The 20,421-nt window shown below is 37.6% G+C and overlaps 1 protein-coding gene across 4 annotated transcripts in view; it reads left to right on the forward strand.

Moving 5' to 3' along the window:
* The window catches only part of Atp11b (ATPase phospholipid transporting 11B (putative)), a 93,502-nt gene that overhangs the window by 3,078 nt on the left and 70,003 nt on the right, over positions 1 to 20,421 (forward strand). For all 4 annotated transcript variants that reach the window (XM_041658978.1, XM_041658975.1, XM_041658980.1 and 1 more), the window contains exons 2-4: positions 10,477 to 10,593; positions 15,607 to 15,696; positions 17,960 to 18,040. In XM_041658978.1, coding sequence (XP_041514912.1) covers positions 10,477 to 10,593; positions 15,607 to 15,696; positions 17,960 to 18,040 — 288 coding nt within the window. The remainder of the gene's footprint in view (positions 1 to 10,476; positions 10,594 to 15,606; positions 15,697 to 17,959; positions 18,041 to 20,421) is intronic.

Genomic DNA, 20,421 nt, shown 5'->3' on the forward strand with positions numbered 1-20,421 from the left:
TTTCGCAATATAGTGACAAAACTTAAGTCTCACTGACCCAGAATACAGAAAATGACTGTGAGTACACACAAGCACAACCTGCAGGTAGGTGTTTCTGTACCTGGTGATGGAGGCTGTAATCCCAACATCTGGAGGTGGAGGAAGGAGAATTGTGAGCTGGGGTAGGGTGGAGTTCTTAAATTGTTCGTTAAGGCCCCTTCAGATTTGTACTGGTTATTGTCTTCGGCTTCACTGAGAACATTGGCAAGCTCTTAGCCAAAGCTCCCTCGATTTTATTATCTAGTGTTTCTCCATGCTTGCTTGTATCTGTGCTTAATTCTTCCTTTCTTTCTGCTGTCAGAGAAAGTGACGCCCTCTTTTTCCAAGTTTACCAGTTCCCTTGTGGTTTTGATACTGCTTTTCTTCATAATTCTTTATAGTCCCGGTCAGTTATTACAAGAGTATGTGTCCTTTCTCTTTTCCTTTTGCCTGTAAACACAATTAAGCTTCCCTCTGTTAACTTTCCCTGCACCATACCTAATGGCCAAATGTTCTTTAATTGAATAAAATTGAAAAAAGGTTTATCCTGCATAATAATTCTATCTAATATACTTGAAATGTGGTTTGGTTGAAATTTAAACTATAAAACATAATGGTTTATAAGGACAGAAAAAATGTGACATATCTCAATTATATCTATTTCTGTGATAGTCAGATGACTTAGCAGGAAAAGATACTTGCCACCAAGCCTGATGTGCTCAGTTTGATAAACTCTGGGATTCACTTGGTACAAGGAGAATTGTCTCCTGGAAGTTTGTCCTCTGACTTTTACATTTGTGTGGTAACATGTACCCACTCCCCAACTATAATAAAAAAATTGTTTATTTTTAAAATGTGGCTATCTTAAGTTTAAAAGTAACATATGTGGCTTGTATCTATTGCTCATGTTTTATTTTTACTAGTACCACTATATATGACATCAAAAGTAACTTTGGTTTCTATGGAGCACATTAAGTCTGTATCTTTATTTTTTTAATTTTTTAATAAAGGTTTTTTTTATTTGTTATTGTTTATTCTCATATGTTACATCCTGACTACAGTTGTTTCCCCTCCTTTCTCTCCTCCCAGTCCTTCCCCCTGTTGTGAAATATTATTTTAACTGGGCAAAGATTTGTTTATGCTGCAAAATATTACTTTAACTGTGTAAAAGTGTGTTACTTTTGTTTATGTTACATTTGTTAAATTATGTAAAGATGTGTTGCATTTGTTTCACCTTGCCTGCCTAAGGCACCTGATTGGTCTAATACAGAGCTGAACAGTCAATAACTAGGCAGAGAAAGGATAGGTGGGGCTGGTAGGCAGAAAGAATAAATAGGAGGATGTAGGCAGAGACTGCTCATTCATTCTCGGCCACCCAGACCCGAATAATAACACAGAAACTATATTAATTACAACACTGTTTGGCCAATAGCTTAAGCATATTTCTAGTTAACTCATACATCTTAAATTAACCTATTTCTATTAATCTGTGAATCATCATGAGGCTATAGCCTACCAGTAAGGTTCTGGTTGGTGTCTTTCTCCTTTGGCAGCTACAAGGCTTTTCCCTGATGCTGCCTACTTTTTCTCTGTATCTGTTTGGAATTAAGCCATTTAGCAGCTTCTTTAATAACCAGTGGTAATAAAACATATTCATAGCATACAGAGGGGAATCCCACAGGAGGTGGAGAATGAGGCCAGAAGCTAGGCAGCTGTTAGCCAGCCAGAAGGGAGATGCAGTGAAAGTAAGAAGGAAAGAAAAGAAAGAAGCCCTGAGGCAAAAGGTAGATAAAGAAAAACAGGTTAATTTAAGTTAAAAGAGCTAACCAGAAAAGGCTAAGCTAGGCTGAGCATTCAGAACTACTAATAAGTCTCCATGTTATGATTTGGTAGCTGATTGGTGGCCTAAAAGAAAAAGCCCTGATTACACCCCCCAGCCTCTCTTTTCTCCTAAATCCACTCCTCCATTTCCCTTCCTAAAAGGACAGGCCTCCTGGGAATATTAACCAAACATGGCATTTCAAGTTGCCAGAAGACTAGGCACATCCTTCATATTAAGACTGGATGACACAACCCAGCAGGAGGGAAAGGGTCCCCAAAGCAGGCAAAAGAGTCAGAGATAGCATTTGCCTGTTCCCACTGTTAGGGGATCCATCCACAAGAACACCAAGCTACATAACCATAACATATACACAGAGGGCCTAGGTCAGACCTCTACAGGCTCCCTGATTGTCAGTTCAGTCTCTATGACCCCTGGTTAGTTGATTCTCTGGGTTTTATTGTGTCCTTGACACTTCTGGCTCCTACAATTCTTCCTCCACCTCTTCTACAGGATGCCCCAAGCTCTGCCTAATGTTTGACCATGGATCTCTGCATCTGTTCCCATCAGTTGCTGAATGAAGCCTCTCTGATAAAGAATTATGCCAAGCTTCAACCCAGAAGTATCATTAGGAATCATTTCATTGGCTTTATTTTATTTTATTTTTCTGGTTGTGGTCATGTTTGCTTTCTATCCTAGGTCTCTTGGGCTATTGAACTATCTAACCTCTGATGAGAAAGTTTTTTGTTTGTTTGTTTGTTTGTTTTAAAAAAGAGAGAGAACTCAGAGGAAGCCGGATGGTGGTGGCACATGCCTTTAATCCCAGAATTTGGGAGGTAGAGGCAGGTGGATCTCTGTGAGTTCGAGGCCAGCTTGATGTACAAGAGCTAGTTCCAGGACAAGTTCCAGTGCTACAGAGAAACCCTGTCTTGAAAAACAAAACAAAAAACAAACAAACAAAAATCTCAGAGGAAACTGCAACAGAGGTGCTCTAAAATGTTGGCTCATGTGAGCCATCCGCTTCTGTTGGAGATTTTTTAGGAGGTCTTCCTTGATCAAACCTTATTTTTCTTAACCCAAAATGAATCCATAGCCTCTTATTTCCTTTGGAAACAAAATCAAAATCTCTTCTCCAAAGTAACATACCCTTTGACTTAAATTTTGAAGTCAAGGCATTTTCAAAATATATAGGTTGGATCAATCCAACAACATTATAATTAAATGACTTTCAGCAGCTGTTGCTCCTTCCTCAGCAGTCAAGTAATTCAAAGATATCACAATGACATATAGTGTCCAGATTCTCTGTGTATTTTCTATCTTTACATGGAAGCTAAGCCGAGGCAGAGGAGATCTGGGAGTGCTGGTTTTTCTTCTGAATTTGGGTGGCTAGGTTTGTGTTAGGCTCTGGCCTGTGCCTATGGCTAAAAAGCCTCCAGGCAAACTGCTTTTTTATAAATGTGCATCCCAAAAGTTGATTGCCAAATGAAGTACGATTAATAAAAATTCAGAGACAGAAATTGTGGTTTAACCTGATGACCAGGAAAACAAAGCAGCCAGCCACTGGCTCTTACCTCAACTTCAGTCCAAAAATGGCGATCCTGCATGAGACTTGAGTCTGTGAGCTGGCTTCCTCTCTAGGGCTGGAATTAAAGGTGTGCAACGCTGGAATTAAAGACATGCACCGCCCAGTTTCTGTGGCAAATTAGTAGGGCTACTGGGATTAAAGATGTGTGTCTCCACTGCCTGGTCTGTAAAGCTGACCAGTGGGGCTGTTTTACTCTCTAATCTTCAGGCAAGCTTTAATTTATTAAAATACAAATGAAATACCACTACAATATCCTAGGCTGGTCTTAACTCATGGCCTTCCTGTTCGATCTCCTGAATGTAGTAATTATGAAAGTGTGTTCGTAAGACTGAAGGTTTTCTTTTGGTCAAGGTTAAGTGTTCGAGGTGTCTAAGTCTTCCCAGGCTCACTCAGGGACCTCACATCAGAGCCTGGTGAGGGCCGTTATTGTCATTAAATGCCTTTTAGGTTCATGTTGTCCATACTAGTATTCACGTGTGACTATGAAAGACTTAAAAAATATGACTTGTGATGTGTGTTTGTAAGTACATACTGGCCTTTGAAAACCTAATTTGTTGAAGAAATTAGGATTAAATATCACATAATAATTTTAATTGAAATTATGTTGAGATATATAAATATGAAAATATATTTTATTAAATTGTTACATGTTTACTTTTATTAGCCTTTAAATATGAAAGCTAAGGAAATAACATATTTGGGTATTTCTGTTTTATTACATTGCGGTAACTGTAGCCTCTCTCATAAATAAATTTAAGAAAATTTTCAGTTCTAAGGACTTCTTGATTTTATTCATGTGTTTGTTCTTTAGTTTGTTTCCAGAATTATCTAAATAAGGAATACCTTATTTTTCAAAATGTAAAACTTTTAAAAAATGAGTTCATGTACAGAGTAGATGCCGTTCTTTGCTTTGCTTTTTCCCCTGGAATCTCTTTATCAAATTCAGTATAAGAAATGTGTATTTATTTTATCAGTATGGGAGATATTATGGCTTATTTTTACTTTAGTTTGGGGATTGTAAGTGTATGTTTACTTTTAATTCTTCTGTATATATGGTTATAATGGATCAAGTAAGCTTTCCCCAGTGTTGTGAATAAGTCCTACAAGTTTCTTTTGCTGGCTTCTTATCACTTGAAAATGGCTGTGTGAGACATTTAGGATGCTGTTGTTTTTTAATGCTGACTAGCTCACTTAAAGTTATCTCTATAGTTTCAGTGGAAGTGCAGCACAAATGTTATAGTGAATTATTTAGGGAACAGCACAGCAGCAAGAACAAAGTCTAACGTAGGTGTAGTACGTCTATCATTTCAGAGATTGGGAGGCTGAGGCAGGCAGATTGAGAGTTCCAGGTTTATATATAAATTCTAGGATTATAGAGTAAGAATAAAGTATGGAAAACATAAAAAAAATGAGAGACTGTGTATTCAGCAGAGACACCATTTGTTTGATTATTTGTTTTAGTGGGTATTTTTGTTTTTATTGGTTTGTTTTGTTTTTGAGACAAGGTCTTGGCTTGTGTTGCCCAGGCTACTGGAACTCACTTTCTTCCCTGTCAACCTCCCAAATCCTGGGATTTCAGTCACGTATCACCGTGCCCAGTTTAAGTTCTCAGTTGGTTGAATCTACATATGGACCACAGTAGTACTACATTCTGTCTGAGTTAACCTGTGCAGAAAATTCTCTTTAGGAAAATTTACATCATAGGCCAAATTTCCATATTTCATTTGGAAGTAAAATACCACCAAGAAAGGAATAAATAGGATAATGTTCATAATACATTAACTCAGTCATTCTCCGATATTTTACGAAGGTTATGAACAAAACATATTATATGTATGCATGCAGTGCATATGCAGTTAATGCTTATGTGAAGCAGGCATTCATGATATGCTACTTATGGTCTGTATTAGGAAAAATTTCAAGTATATATAAAAATACAGAAAATGACATATGAGACCCCATTTATCCTTTAACCAACTTGGTAATTATTAGCTCGAGCCAGTGTTACTGGGTCCCCTCGCATACTGTCTCTACTTCCTGACTAATTTTAAATCAAACATTAGACATTATTACCCATAATTATGTTTCTATCTCCAAAGAAAAGAAATCTTAAGTATATGACTACTGTAATATTCTATGTATTTCCATTTTCCTCTCTTTCCTTCTAGTCTCAAATTTTAGAAAGCAGTTCTTTAAAGTATACTGCCTTTTTCTTGTGCTAGTGTCTAAGGAGAAGAAGTTATAGAGATCAAATGAATTTTAAAAACATCTTGCTTCAGCATATCATATTGTATATCCTGAACTTGTGTAGTTTTTACTTGTCACTTAAAATGCTTTGCCTGTGATATGAAATATGAAAAGAATATGTGCACTTCTAATTTTTAAGGAAGCAAGTCATGCTTTTGTCTTTCTTTCTGAAAAGGATGAACCAAACCCATTCTCTCCCCCCCCTCTTCCCCCCCAGGCTAAAGCAGTCTTGCTTCTTTCTCTGCTCTCCCTGCCAGCCCAGCACCCCCCCCCCACACACACACACTCCAGGCTAAGGCCTCTTCCCTTGATTGCTGCAGTGCTTCCCCGTGGCCCTGTGGTCTGTTTGTCAGTTAGTAGCCAGCCAGAGAGATCTCACATGTTAGTCCTGCCTGTAATACCTCTGTTTGCAGCCTCCCCAGGGCTCTGCTTACCTTCTTTTCATCTGTGTCCTAGCCTGTTCTCCAGATTACTTCTCACTCCCCATATACTTTCTTTTTCTAATAAAGTTTTTTTTTATTAATTCTTCGAGAATTTCTTTTTTTTTAAAGATTTATTTATTTGTTATGTATACAACATTCTGCCTCCATATATGCCCACACGCCAGAGGAGGGCGCCAGATCTCATTACAGATGGTTGTGAGCCACCATGTGGTTGCTGGGAATTGAACTCAGGACCTCTGGAAGAGCAGTCAGTGCCCTTAACCACTGAGCCATCTCTCCAGCCCCCGAGAATTTCATATAATATATTTTGCTCAAATTCATTCCCTTAACTCCTCCCAGATCCTCCCTTTCCTCCCTACCCACCAACTTTCAGAGCATGCATTCATATTTCCTCCCTCTTCCCTCATCCTCTCCCCCTTTGCTCTCTCTTTCTCTCCTTCCTTTTGTTTTTCTCCCTCTGAAGAAATGGGTGAGGCCAATTTGTGTTGGCTGACTGCTCCTGGGTTTAAAGGCCTTCCCCAGAGCAAGGCCAGTACACCAGGTGTCACACCATGGAAGCAAACCTATTTTCCCTCCCTTGGCAACAATCAAATGCAGATGGCTCTTTAGGGAAGGGTGTGAATTCACGTCTAACTCACCTCCTCCATACTGAGATTCTGTTTTCTCTAGCTTGATCTCATGCAGGTCTTGTATTTATATTTTCACAGTTGCTATGAATTTGTATATCTGCCTTGTTGTATCTGGAAAAGTTTATTTGAAGTCATCTAACACCTCTGGCTCTTAAAATCTGTCCAACCTCTTATACTTAGATCCTTGAACCTTGAGGAGAAAGGTTTTATACAGACATCCAGTCAGGGCTGAGCACTCTGAAGTCTTTTGTTCTCTACATGTTGACCACTTTTGGGTCTCTGTGCTAATTGCTGTATATTGCAAGAAGAAGCCTCTCAGTTGGGGGGTGGGAGGACAGGGATTCATGGAGATGGCTACAAGTCATTAAGAGTCATTTATTGGCATGTCCATTTAGCAGGTTAGTAGTAGGTTTTCCCCTCCGGCTCATGATCTATCAAGCCACAGGTTCTTGGCCTCACTAAGAGTTTCTCATATCTCATGGAGCAGGCTTTAAAGCTAATTCAGGAGAATGCCTATATGTTTGTCTTTGGATTCAACTTCTTATTTAGCTTCTCTAGGATCGCGAATTATAAGCTCAATGTCCTTTATTTATGGCTAGAAACCAAATATGAGTGAGTACATCCCATGTCCCTCTTTTTGGGTCTGGCTTACCTCACTCAGGATAGTGTTTTCTATTTCCATCCATTTGTATGCAAAATTCAAGAAGTCCTTGTTTTTTACTGCTGAGTAATACTCTAATATGTATATATTCCATACTTTCTTCATCCATTCTTCCATTGAAGGACATCTAGGTTGTTTCCAGGTTCTGGCTATTACAAACAATGCTGCTATGAACATAGTTGAGCATATACTTTTGTTGTATGATAGGGCCTCTCTTGGGTATATTCCCAAGAGTGGTATTGCTGGGTCCAGGGGTAGGTTGATCCTGAATTTCCTGAGAAACCGCCACACTGCTTTCCAGAGTGGTTGCACAAGGGCGGTCCTTGGACTCCCCACAGGTCAGGGAACCCTGATTGCTCTTCGAGCTGATGAGGGAGGGGGACTTGATCGGGGGGAGGGGGAGGGAAATGGGAGGCCGTGGCGGGGAGGAGGCAGAAATCCTTAATAAATAAATAAATTTAAAAAAAAAAAGCTAATTCAGTAGGTTACTCCCAGAACAGTCACAGTACTGTTACGTCAGTGGGCATATCTTGCCATGCAGGTTGTGACTGTAGTTCTCAGTGTTCATAGCTGGATAGGACTGTTGATTACTTTTCTCTTCTGGTAGTGTGCAGCACTATGAACTCTAGTCAGTAGAGATACGTTTCCAGTTGAGTGCCAGCTGAACATATACATGTTTTATAACTCAAGTTTATGGTATTTTTAGCAGTAGGTTTTTTTGTTTTTTGTTTTTTTGATTTTTCGAGACAGGGTTTCTCCATAGCTTTTGGTTCCTGTCCTGGAACTAGCTCGAGACCAGGCTGGTCTCGAACTCACAGAGATCCGCCTGCCTCTGCCTCCCTAGTGCTGGGATTAAAGGCGTGCGCCACCACCGCCCGGCTCAGCAGTAGGTTTTACTGTCAAGTTCTTGGGAGTAACAAATAGCATTGGCAATAGCCTGTAATTGCAGGAGGTGGTTGACAACTCAGAAAGGTAACTCATTCCTAGTACTAGGAGCTTCACTTAGTAATGGATGCGATCTGATTATTGTTTAGTCACTATAGAGTCACTCAGTTTAAACTAGAAGCTTCCACAATGATAGGTTTCTATGTGACTTTTTCAAAAGTCCTTCCGGGTCAGTTATTTCTCCCTATATTCCCTCTTCTACCCTGTCTTTCCATCCCTCAAGCCATTTCATCTTTCCTGTTCCATTTCCCCCTTCCCCTTTCTCCTTTTATAATACTGTATTTTTTCTTCCTTGATAAAGCCCCCCCATGTCTGCTGACCTCCGTGTGCATAGCATGACATGCTGACACCCTCCCCTATGGGAATACACAAAGTAAAAATCAAATGAATTTCAAAGACTTTTAATAAATATTTATAGCTATAGATGATGGTTTTTCTTTTCTAGCTATGCCTATAGTTATTTGAGTATTATTTGAGTTATGTTCTATTTTTTTTTTGAGGCAGTTTCTCCATGTAGCCCTGGATGTCCCAGAACCACTTTCTAATGTTGCATTCCTCATGCTGTGGTGACCACCAGCCATAAAATTATTTTCACTGCTACTTCATAACTGCAATTTTGCTACTGTTATGTAACATAATGCAAAAATCTATGTTTTCCAGTGGTCTCAGGTGACTCCTGTGAATGGGTTGTTCAGCCCCCAAAGTGGTTTTGGCCCACAGGTTGAGAACCACTGTTCTAGAGCCTCTTCCTCTCCCTGCCCCCCCTAAACTTTAAATTCTTTAATGAAAATTTAAAGGGAGTTGATACACTAGTTCCTTGCCAATGTTAATCAATGTTTTGGTCCCCAGTTGGTGGAACTGTTTGTAGGAGGTGTGGCCTAGAGCAGGTGTGTCACTGGGGTCCTGGCTTCGAAGTTTAAAATGCACACTTCATTCCCAGTTAGCACTCTCTCTCTTTCTGCTCCCAACCTGCAGACAAAACGTGAGCTCTCAGCTTTCTGCCACCCTGCTTTTGCTCTGCCATCATGGGCTCTAACCCTCTCAACAAGCTCCAAATGAAATACTTTCTTTTGAAAATTACCTTCCTTGGCCACACTGTCTTACCAAAACTATAGATAAGTAACTAAGACCCTCTGTTAAGATTATTTTACTACTGTGTTTGCAGGGATGGTATGCTAATTGCTTTTTATTGCTGTGATAAACACCATGACCAAAAGCAACTTGGCAAGAAAAGATGGGTATATAGCCCATCGTTTATGAAGGGAAGTCATGGCAGGAAGCTCACGGCAGGAACTGAGTCAGAGGCCATGGAGGAACGTGTGATGCTTACTGGCTTACTCCCTGTGGCTTGCTCTCAATCTCTCTCTCACACTGGGACATCAATAATTTATCCAGAAAATAACCCATAGACTTACCTACAGGTCAGTCTGATGGAGGCATTTTGTTAGATGAGTTTCCCTCCTCCCAGTTATCTCTAGCTTGTGCCAAGTCAACAAAACACAAACCAACACAGATAGTCTTCTGAATTTGAAGGCAGAGTATCTGTTCCTCAAGAAATATTATAAACATATTTCTATCTATATTTCAGGAAATCCTACCTGTTAACTAGTATAAAGAAAAAGTTGGGTGGCATAGTCCATCACATGAATCGTAGTCTTTTGAGAGTAAAACTTTTTGAAACTAAGTTGATCTCTGGGTATAGAAGAGGCTAAAAATAATCTATCAGGCTATCAGGCATGGTAGTCAAATAAGCTAGACATATTTCTCTTTCTGTCAGTAAGAATCTGTCACAGCAGAAAGCAAGGTACTCACGGGAATGAAAAACAAGGAATGCAGTAAAGAAAGCTTCCATAGCTCTCATACCTGATTTTTTTTCTTGTAGCATATTTGAGAGTCTAAACTGTTTTTCCTTACTGAAGGTATGACTTAGTTCATTTATTTCTGAAGGTAATGTGCCTGTTCACCTTTGAAGAAAAGCACTGGTGGCTTTATTGTAGTCCTTAAGGGGATTCAGCTGACGTGCAGTTTACAGCCAATAATATGTATAATCTGATCAGTTATTTAAACCAATAGTAAAATATACCAACCGGCCTGTTGACTAGTATTCTTTTTCTGTTGTTTGGTCCTAGGGTTTTGACCCACCACATCAAAGTGACACAAGAACTATTTACATAGCCAACAGATTTCCTCAGAATGGCCTTTACACACCTCAGAAATTTATAGATAACCGGATCATTTCATCTAAGGTAAGGATAAACAATTTTATTATAACACTGTAGATATGGATCTGGGAATATATTCGTAGCTCATTTGTTAGAATGCTTACCTGTCATTGTTCTGTGGTGTTTTACTCTTTTGGCTTTTGGGGGGGGCACCATCCAGCACTCAAATAAATCACTCACAGTGGCTTATTCTTAGTTATGAATGCCCAGCCTTCGCTTGAATTGTTTTTTGTCAGCTTTTCTTAACTTAAATTACCCTGACTACCTTTTGCCTCTGGGCTTTTTTTATCCTTCTCTTACTTCTGTATTCTTCCTTTCACTCTTACTCCATAGCTGGCTCTGGAATCCGCCTTTCCTCCTTTTCTCATTCCTTGATCTCCCTTCTCCCAGATTTTTCCTTCTGTTTATTCTACCTGCCTACTAGCCCCGCCTCTCCTTTCTCCTGCCTCACTATTGGCCATCCAGCTCTTGATTAGACCATAAGGTGCTTTAGACAGGCAAAATAACAACTTCACAGAGTTAAACAAAGCAACATAAAAGAATGCAATGCATCTTTTCATCATTAAACAAATGTTCCCCAGCAAAAACAAATGTAGCACATCTTAAAATAATATTCTACAATGCTAATGCTTTTCCTCAAACACTGATTTTATCTTTTCTTGGATGTTACCTTAGCTCAACAATCCCTCTTCTCTGTCCTTTTCTTTCTGCTGTCACATTATGTCTGTGTATTTGATGATGCTAACATAGTAGATCATTTGTGTGGTGTTCCCATTCTCATCTATATTTTGAACATTTTATAGGTTTTAAAATAGCCTAATTTTTAAGTCTAATTTCTGTGTTTAAATTTAATTTTAGTCATTTCCCTCTTCCCATTCCCCTCCCCAACTCCTCTAACGTCCCACTCCCAGCTGTCACTCTGCCTCAAATTTATAACCCATTTTTCTTTGTTACTTTTACATGTATAAGTACAACCTGTTGAGTCCATTTAATGTTGCTTGTATGTTTGTGACTCCATGACTGACCCTGGGGAAGACTAGTTCTACTGCTCTTAGCTCTCCTCAGTTACCTGCCTTTGTCCAGGTGAAAAGCCCACTGAGATTTCCTCCTTGTGTGTTAGCATGTTTGTTGGTATTTTTTTTTTTTCGAGACAGGGTTTCTCTGTAGCTTTGGAGCCTGTCCTGGAACTAGCTCTTGTAGACCAGGCTGGCCTCAAACTCACAGAGATCCGCCTGCCTCTGCCTCCCGAGTGCTGGGATTAAAGGCGTGCGCCACTACCCCCGGCTTTGTTCTGGTCTTGTTTAAGTATCTATACTGTTGAGGTATTTTGGGTCATATTTCCCTGTCACAGTCTCACAACCGATTTCCTGGTTTTTTGGCTCTTACAGCCGTTTTACCCCCTGTTCTATGTTATTTTCTGAGTCTTAGGTTCAGGAACTGTGTTATAGATATATCCATTGGAACCGGGAACCCCATAATCAGCTTTCTGCAGTTTGACTAACTGTGGCTTTTTGCAGTGATCTCTGTCTATTGCAAAGAGAAGCTTCCTTGATAGTGGGTGAGAGCTACACTTATTCGTGGAAACAAAGAAAAGAATTTAGGATACAGTTAGGAATTATGTTGGTTTAGAGAAGTGGTAGTATTGTGTTCTCCTTTAAGATTCATGACCTCTCTAACCCTGGGTAGGTTTTCAGTACCAGACATGACTTCTCTCCAATTGAGTGGGTCTTACATCCAACTAGAGAGATGGTGGTTACTGATAAAATATGATTGCAACTGATATAGATATAAATATGGATTTACCACTGATAAAGATAAACTTTTAGGAGTATTATAATGTGGGTCATTGTTGTGACTAATAGGCATCACAGCTGGGTGGGATTACTGGTTGCTTCCCTCTGTTGGCAGCTTGCATAGCACCTTCCAATACTATGGAAGCTAGTCTTCAAGGAGGAGGCTTTCAGATCGGATCCTCTAAGTTCTGTTAAATTCTAATATTTAAAATTCTCATCTGCTAGGACTTCACAGGTCCACATAAAACATTTTAGCTGCTGTTGGAAACTGAGAGTCTCAAAAAATGCTGTGATTAAATAAGTGCTTTTATATGGCTGTTTTCTTTTGCAGCCATTTAGGTTTGATGTTTTTGACCAAAGTTTCAGAAGTGTGTTTAAATAAGCACTCTCTTTAAAACATTTTAGCATAAGTCAACGTCTCCTTATATTGCTTCCCTACTATTGTGTCTCAATTGTTTCTGGAACCTCGTAACTGTATTGCTGGCTGTCTCAGTTCAGTGAACTCTTTTACCATTGAAGCTTGGCTAGATTTCTTGCTTTTGTTGTGGCTTTTAAAATACAAAAATCTAATGACAAAAGGGTGTAGATTTGTCTTTAAAAATGTTGAGTTTGTGTCAGTTAAAAGTGTAGATGTTTGGTGACGCTGTTCTCTCAAGCTTCAGTGAGGCTGGCATGATATACTTCTTGTTTTGAGTCCTGTATTGTTCTCTGAGACACTTTCTACAAAACCACAAGAACCTTTGCTGCTTTTTCTTTTGTGTTATATATTCATTTATGTATTTTATCTTTGACTACAACTGTTGATATTTAACTCTTAATCTCTTTATTTTACTTTTAAGCATCTTAGTGTATCTGATATGTTGGAGATGTATAATGATAAATCTTATTTGTTTGTTTGCTTTTTTTTTTTTGGACAGGGTGTCAATATGTAGTCCTGTTTATCCTGGATCTCACTGTGTAGACCAGACTGGCCTTGAACTCACAGAAATGTGCCTACCCCTGAGAGCTGGGAAGCAGTGGTTCTCAACCTTCCTAGTGCTGCAAGCAACTCTTTATGTTGTGGTGACCCCCAACCATAAAGTTATTTTCTTGCAACTTTGTAACTATAATTTGCTACTGTTATGAATCATAATGTAGATATCTAATATGAAGGCTATCTTATATGAGACCCCTGTGAAAGGGTCAGTTGACCCCAAAGAGGTTGTAACCCACAGGTTGAGAACTGCTGGCCTAAATGTATGTGCCTCTATGCCCAGCTTGGATAATGATATATCTTAATTCAGTGGCCATAATTCCAGCATCCACACGACAGCTTTCAACTGTCTGTAATCCAGTGCTAGGGGACCTGATGCCTTCTGCACTCTGCGCGTAACGGGCACATATGGTTGTCCACACATATATAAAAGACTCTTCTACATAAAATTTTAAAATAATTTATTATTGTTATTTGTGTATGTCTCTGTGTGAATATAGGCATATGAGTGCAAGTGCCTGTGGAGACCAGAGGCTTCAGCTCTTAGAGCTGGATTTACAGGCAGCTGTGAACCACCTGACTTTGGTGCTGAGAATTAAGTCCTCAGAGCAGTATACACACTCTTAACTGTGTAACCTTCAGTCCATTCCCTTTAAAGGAACTATCTTGAAACCATTTGCCTACTGCCAATTTATATCATTGTTTACTTTAAAGTTATAGGAGGAAAAATATTGTTAGTATCATAGTCTACATAGACATTTGAAAACACAGGGCATTGCCAACTTAATTCTTAGAAAGTTTTGTACATTCAATAAAGTGATCAAGAAATTTCTGTGGAGACACTCTGACCCCTATAGAACAGTTGCTTTTTACTCCAGCTGGGATTAACCAGAAGAGCCTGATTGATCAGGACTTAAATTATGCCTGGACTTTACTCAATCAGTAATGGACTTGCCAAAAGCTTGAGAACCCTGAGTTTGGATCTGTAGCACCCACATAAAGTAGAGTTGAGTTGCACTTGCAATCCCAGTGCTGGGGAGCCAGACACAGGATACATAGAACAGAGATTAAGTCTAAGTTTAGCCAACAAATGTTACAACTTTGAGTCACAGGATTTTTACTCTCATCCATCTTTGCTTTTGACCATTATACTCAGCTGTCTTGCTCTTAGGACTTTGTGGCAGTTTTGCATCCTTCATAAATTGTTTTGGTTGTTTATCCCATTGATTGCTTGTTGTTGTAGGAAGGAGTGGGCCATGTCCTGCTGCCCAGCTAGCTTACCCCCCAAAATAACCACACAGAAAACTATTCATTTAAATCACTGCCTAGCCATTAGCTCTAGCCTCTTATTGGCTAACTCTAACATCTTGATTCAACCCATTTCTAATAATCTGTATTTTACCATGAGGTCGTGGCTTACTGGGTAAGATTCAGCATGTCTGACCTGGTGGCTGGCTCCATGGCGGCAATCTCTAACCCTGCTTTCTTCCTTCGAGAATTCAGTTATGTCTACCCTGCCTACCTATGTTCTGCCCTATCAGGCCAAGCAGTTTTTTTTTAATTAATTAACCAATGAAAGCAACACATAGATAGAAGAACCTCCTACACCAGGTGTCTAATTATTTCACATTCTAGGTCATTTTTCTATATTTCATGTAAAAAGAGAATAATTGACTAGGCCATTTCATTTGGTTCTGACACTGATAGTAAAATAAAATGCTTTTAGTTTTGTTAGCATTTCTGCCAATGCTTCTTCATCTTTTTTACTTCACTTTTATGTAACCAAATCCAAAATGTATTGTTAAAGTGTTATGACATTATCTCTAGTTTCTAAAAAAAACCAACAACTAGCCAGGCAGTGGTGGCGCATGCCTTTAAACCTAGCCCTCAGGAAGCAGAGGCAGGCAGATCTCTATGAGTTCAAGGCAATCCTGGTTCACAGAGCCAATTCCAGGATAGGTTCTAGAAGCTACAGAGAAACCCTGTCTTGAAAAACAAGACAAAACAAATCAAAAACTGGATGCAAAATTAAAGGGTTTCATATCTCATTTTTAAAAGTATACTAAAATTGCCAATAAATTAAAAGGGGTAAAAGAAAGTAGCATAAAAGTCTTAAATTATAGAAACCAGATAGTTTTTGTAGCATCAAGTTATATTAATTTGCCTAAGAGATTTGTAAATCCAATTATACTTTTCTTATAATTGCATCTATGTAGTACATACTGTTTTTGAATATTTTTTTTATTGATTTCTCTTTTCTTTTTTCCCTAGTATACTGTATGGAATTTTGTTCCAAAAAATTTATTTGAACAATTCAGAAGAGTGGCAAACTTTTATTTTCTTATTATATTTTTGGTTCAGGTAAGTTTTATCACTCAGTGGATTACTTATAAACTCACTGCCTAAGCATATATTTTACAATAGGGAAAAATACATTGTATTCTTAGTTGTTTGACTGTGGGATTTATTTTTATCCTGTAACTTCACCATTGTATTCACTAATAAATTATCTAAATCAAATCTAGATTTCTAAAACATATGCTATAAATCTTAGGATCAGTTTCATTTTGTTTCTTTACTAGTGTGCCATAGTACCGAAAACTGTAACCTAGTCAAGGAATGTTACTTGTGATTTTCAGACACCTGCCTTGGAGTATACATGTTTTGGCTGTTGCCATGTAGTGCGTCATTTGCACATGTCTGCCTGTGGAATTGTCATCATACAAGATTGTGTGTGTGTGTTTATTTAAATTTTATTTTAATCATATATGGCATGAGTCTACAGTCACAGATACTCAAGAGTCTGAGGCAGATGAAGATTGCTTGTATCCAGAAGTTTGATGCTAATTTAACAACATAGCAAAACCTCAGCCCAATAAATTGTATTTATATTTAAAATTTATTTTAATATTTCCCTCTCCCTTCATTTCTTTTTTTTCTTCGTCCATATGTGTGTTTGCATGCGTGCCTAAGTGTTACAACTCTGATAGAAAGGTATCCTTGGCTTCAGCTGCCAAGGATACCTACAGCTCTAAAGGAGATGTAAGCCCTCAAGCCATACAAGTGTCCAGGCCACAGGGCAGCTCTACCATAAAAAGTCCCGCCCCCTTCCCAGGAAACTGTATACGGCCCGTATCTTGTTCAGTAACTACTCCACTGTTACTCTCCTGAACAGAGACAACCACTCTCATAATTTTTTGCCCTTCCAGTAAATCTCTTGTGTGAGGTTTGTTTTGCAGCATGACTTTTTGATATTCCTTGGCTCTCAGCTGCCAGCATACCTTTCCATCTGAGCTGTAATGCTTACAATGTACCTTAGAATCTTACTATGTAGCCTAGACTGGCTATGAGCTCACTATCTGTGTCTGCACCTCTGGAATTATAGATGTTTACTACCATAGTTAATCAATTATTCTTAATTCTTTTTTTTTCTTAATTCTTAAGTATTTACAAGAGTACTTTTCTGGGCTTAATTACAAGTTTTTCATAAATTGTTCAGTAGCTTCTTAATCTAAATATTTTTGCTTTTCTTTTCATATGTATATATATACATATATATTTCAAAATGTAAATTGAAGCTCAAGTGTAAGTCAATTTTTAAATATTGTGATTATCACTTCCTTACAGTTATTATTTTTCTGATAAAACCTTAGAATTTATCTTCAATGTTAAAAGTTTGTTTTTGCTCTAAAATGGTCTATCAGTAGAGCCTAGACTTTCAAAAGAAAAGTTAAAATTACTCAGGTAACCATTTTAAAGCTTTAGGAAACATTTAGTTTAAAATGCTTTTCTTCATGAATGGAGAAGGAACTTTTAATTATCACTAGCGCATCTAGTGGTTTTCTTGGGAAAATGAAACTATGCTAACTATATTCACACGCCATGTATGCAGTTTTCAAATTGCTAAGATCAACATGTATATAGAATAGAGCAAATTCAATTAGCCAATTCAAAGTCAAGGGAAATTAATAAATCATAAGATTTGTGTTCTTACTAACCTGTGTAATTACTGTAAGTATTCTTCAGCAACTTGTAGAGACTTCATTATGTGATTACATCATAATTGCAGCACCATTTTCCTAGCTCTCGTCTTCTGATTCATCTGTGTATAACAAAATCACTTGTAGGAACAATCATTTTCCATGTTCCACTTCTAGTTCTCTTTTCTAGGGTCCATTTATCCTAAATCTTGGGTTAAAATTGCAAGCAGACTTTTCAGCATATAGTATGATGTACAAAGAAACATGAAATAAAGAAAGACCCATCATAGGCAAACACTGAAGATCTTAAGAACTGTTAAAGCAATGTGTCTACACATGGTGGTACATGATTATATCCGAGCACTTGAGCATCAAAGACAAGAGGATCAACAGTAGTTCAGATTTGCAGGGATGCATATAGCAAAATCCTATCTCAAAAACCAAAACAACAGTAAAGCAGAGTAACTGAGGTCAGTGTAGTAGTATATGAGAATGTACGGTTGAAAGATTTTACCACACCTGTGAAGTAGTCAAGAGAGCAAAGTTGTAAACCAAACTATATACATTGTACAATAGTATGATATATTAGCTATATCATGTATAATATAAATATGTAATGTTCTTCATTCTTTCTCTAAATCTAGCTTATGATTGACACACCTACCAGTCCAATTACCAGTGGACTCCCATTATTCTTTGTGATAACAGTAACTGCCATAAAACAGGTATGTAATACTTCTTGCCTTTGTTCTTCCAAAATTCATTCAGAAACCTTAAGTAGTCCCACTCCAAATTAACATTATTGTGAAAACAATTTATACAACAAAGCATCAGATTTATTTAGTACATAAAAATTATACTTCAGGTACCTTGTGACTCATGAATGATTTCAGTATTTAAAATATATTATTGTCTTGACATAGGTATCAATCTAAAAATACACACACACACACATATATATGTGATATAACATATATATGTATATATGTGTGTGTATTTTTAAATTAGCCTATATATAGGCTAATCTATATACTTCTAATATATATATATATATAGGCTAATTTAAGAAGTAAATTAGTATAATCATTTTGTGATTTTAGTGAAGTTTAAAAAGAAGTATAGTTCAAAGGAAGTAAGTTTATAGAATGGAACATTTGTTTTTGACAGGAACTTCCCTAAATTTTATGGTTTTCCTTGATAATTATTTTTTGTGTGTCCTAGTACCCTAATGAAAATAATTTCAACCAGATTATAAGTTGACATTAAGATTTAGGAAAATAAAAATAGAATATTGGATCAACATGCTAATTAAGAAATAAATCCCTTGAAATGTCAAACTGATATTGCTATCACTTCTCAAAAACATCTAGCCATGGTCTCGTGATACAGAAATGATTTCCTTCTACTAGACAGAGAGTTCATTATGTTGTCTTACCTAAATCTTCTGTTTTATAATATTTAAGGATAACATGTTGAGTGATGGAGAAATAAAATTAACAAATAATTTGCGGTTCTGGGATGAAGTGTATTACTTAATTACGTTTACTTTTCTCTATCTGTTTATATAAAATTAAGTACATTGTGTGTGTGTGTGTGTGTGTGTGTGTGTGTGTGCGCGCGCGCGCGCGCCATAATTTGCTGGTGAAGGCCAGAGGACAACTCACGGGAGTCAATTCTTTCTCCTACCACCATGTAGATCCCAAGTACTGAGCCTAAGTCATGAGGCTTAGTAGCAGGTGCCTTTACCTCTTGAGCCATTCCACCAACACTATTTTATTTTTGTTGAAAAATAAAGGATAAATGTCTGTAGATTATCAATTATGTCATATAACTAGTATGTCAGAATAGTAGCCTTAGCTCTCACCAAATTTGATTTCTCTTTCTTTTTCTCCTATTGGAGACTAAGATTTGTTTGTGTTATTCAGTAAACATCTGAATCACTTCAGTTACATATTTTCTTAGTTTTACAAGTGTCATTTATTTCATCAGAGTAACATACATTTGTCCTTTGGCCTTGTCTTGTATATTTTCACTAGGTGATTTCTGGTCAGTCTCTATGTTGATGTTCTCAAGTTTACAACCTAAAACTATTAGAACCATATAAATACACACACACACACACACACACACACACACACACACACTCATTTGTATACTTCCATTTGAAACCTCACAAGAATCTTACATAGAACTGTTTTCCCCTGTGAAGCCATTCTGCTCCTACTGCTCCCTATCTTATTAATGGTTCTACAGTTCCCTGACTGCTTCTACCTCTGCTTTTAAAATGTACCTAATTAGTTTAAATAACCAGCATCCCTTTCCTAGACCACTGTGTTATTCTCTCAATAATCTTTTACTTCTACTCTTAACCTCCCTGTTTCTTGTAGTAGCCGAATTGAGCTCTTAACATTGGATCATGCTACCCTTCTGTTTAAAGTTGTAGAGGGAATTCTCTTCAAATGTCAGTGTCTTTAGTCATTAATGGAGACATACACAGTGTAGTTCCTGCTTCCTACATTTTTTTTACTGCTACTCTATCTTTGACCACACTCCTCACCTGGTCATCAAACACAGAAAGCATGCTTCTATTACACAGCTTTATGACTTGTCATCTACCTTTCTTGAAAGGTTCTTCCACATAATTGCATAACTCAGCCCCTGATTTTTTTCAAATATTAAGCTTTGACTATTCCTGGCTATTTACCTTTCTCCATTTCCTTTTTAAATATTCTCTGTTCATATCATTTGTCATGAACTTGTGTTCTGTTATTTTTTGTTCAGATGTTTAGCACAGCCAAGGCAGAGACTGCCTTGTGTTTTCAGTGACTGATAGACCAAAACCATTCATGTGTGGGGACTTTGATAAACATTTGCTGAATAAATGAATGAATAATCCTGTTGAATACTTACTAAAGCAAAGGAAAATATAGTAATTTTGATTCTTAACTCTCAATAAATATTTGGCCAACTGTGGACTGCATTTAACTAGAAAATGATACCATTAACTAAGTTGAAAACATTTTGGTGGATGCATCTTTGTAAAATTAGTTTAGTAATGATAATTGACCACATTTCACTTTCCAAAATTGGTTAAAAATATATATAA

This window comes from Microtus oregoni, unplaced genomic scaffold (genome assembly GCF_018167655.1).
Source record: "Microtus oregoni isolate MIOR12 unplaced genomic scaffold, Mior012 000010F_ref0000083, whole genome shotgun sequence".
Taxonomy (NCBI): Eukaryota; Metazoa; Chordata; class Mammalia; order Rodentia; family Cricetidae; genus Microtus; species Microtus oregoni.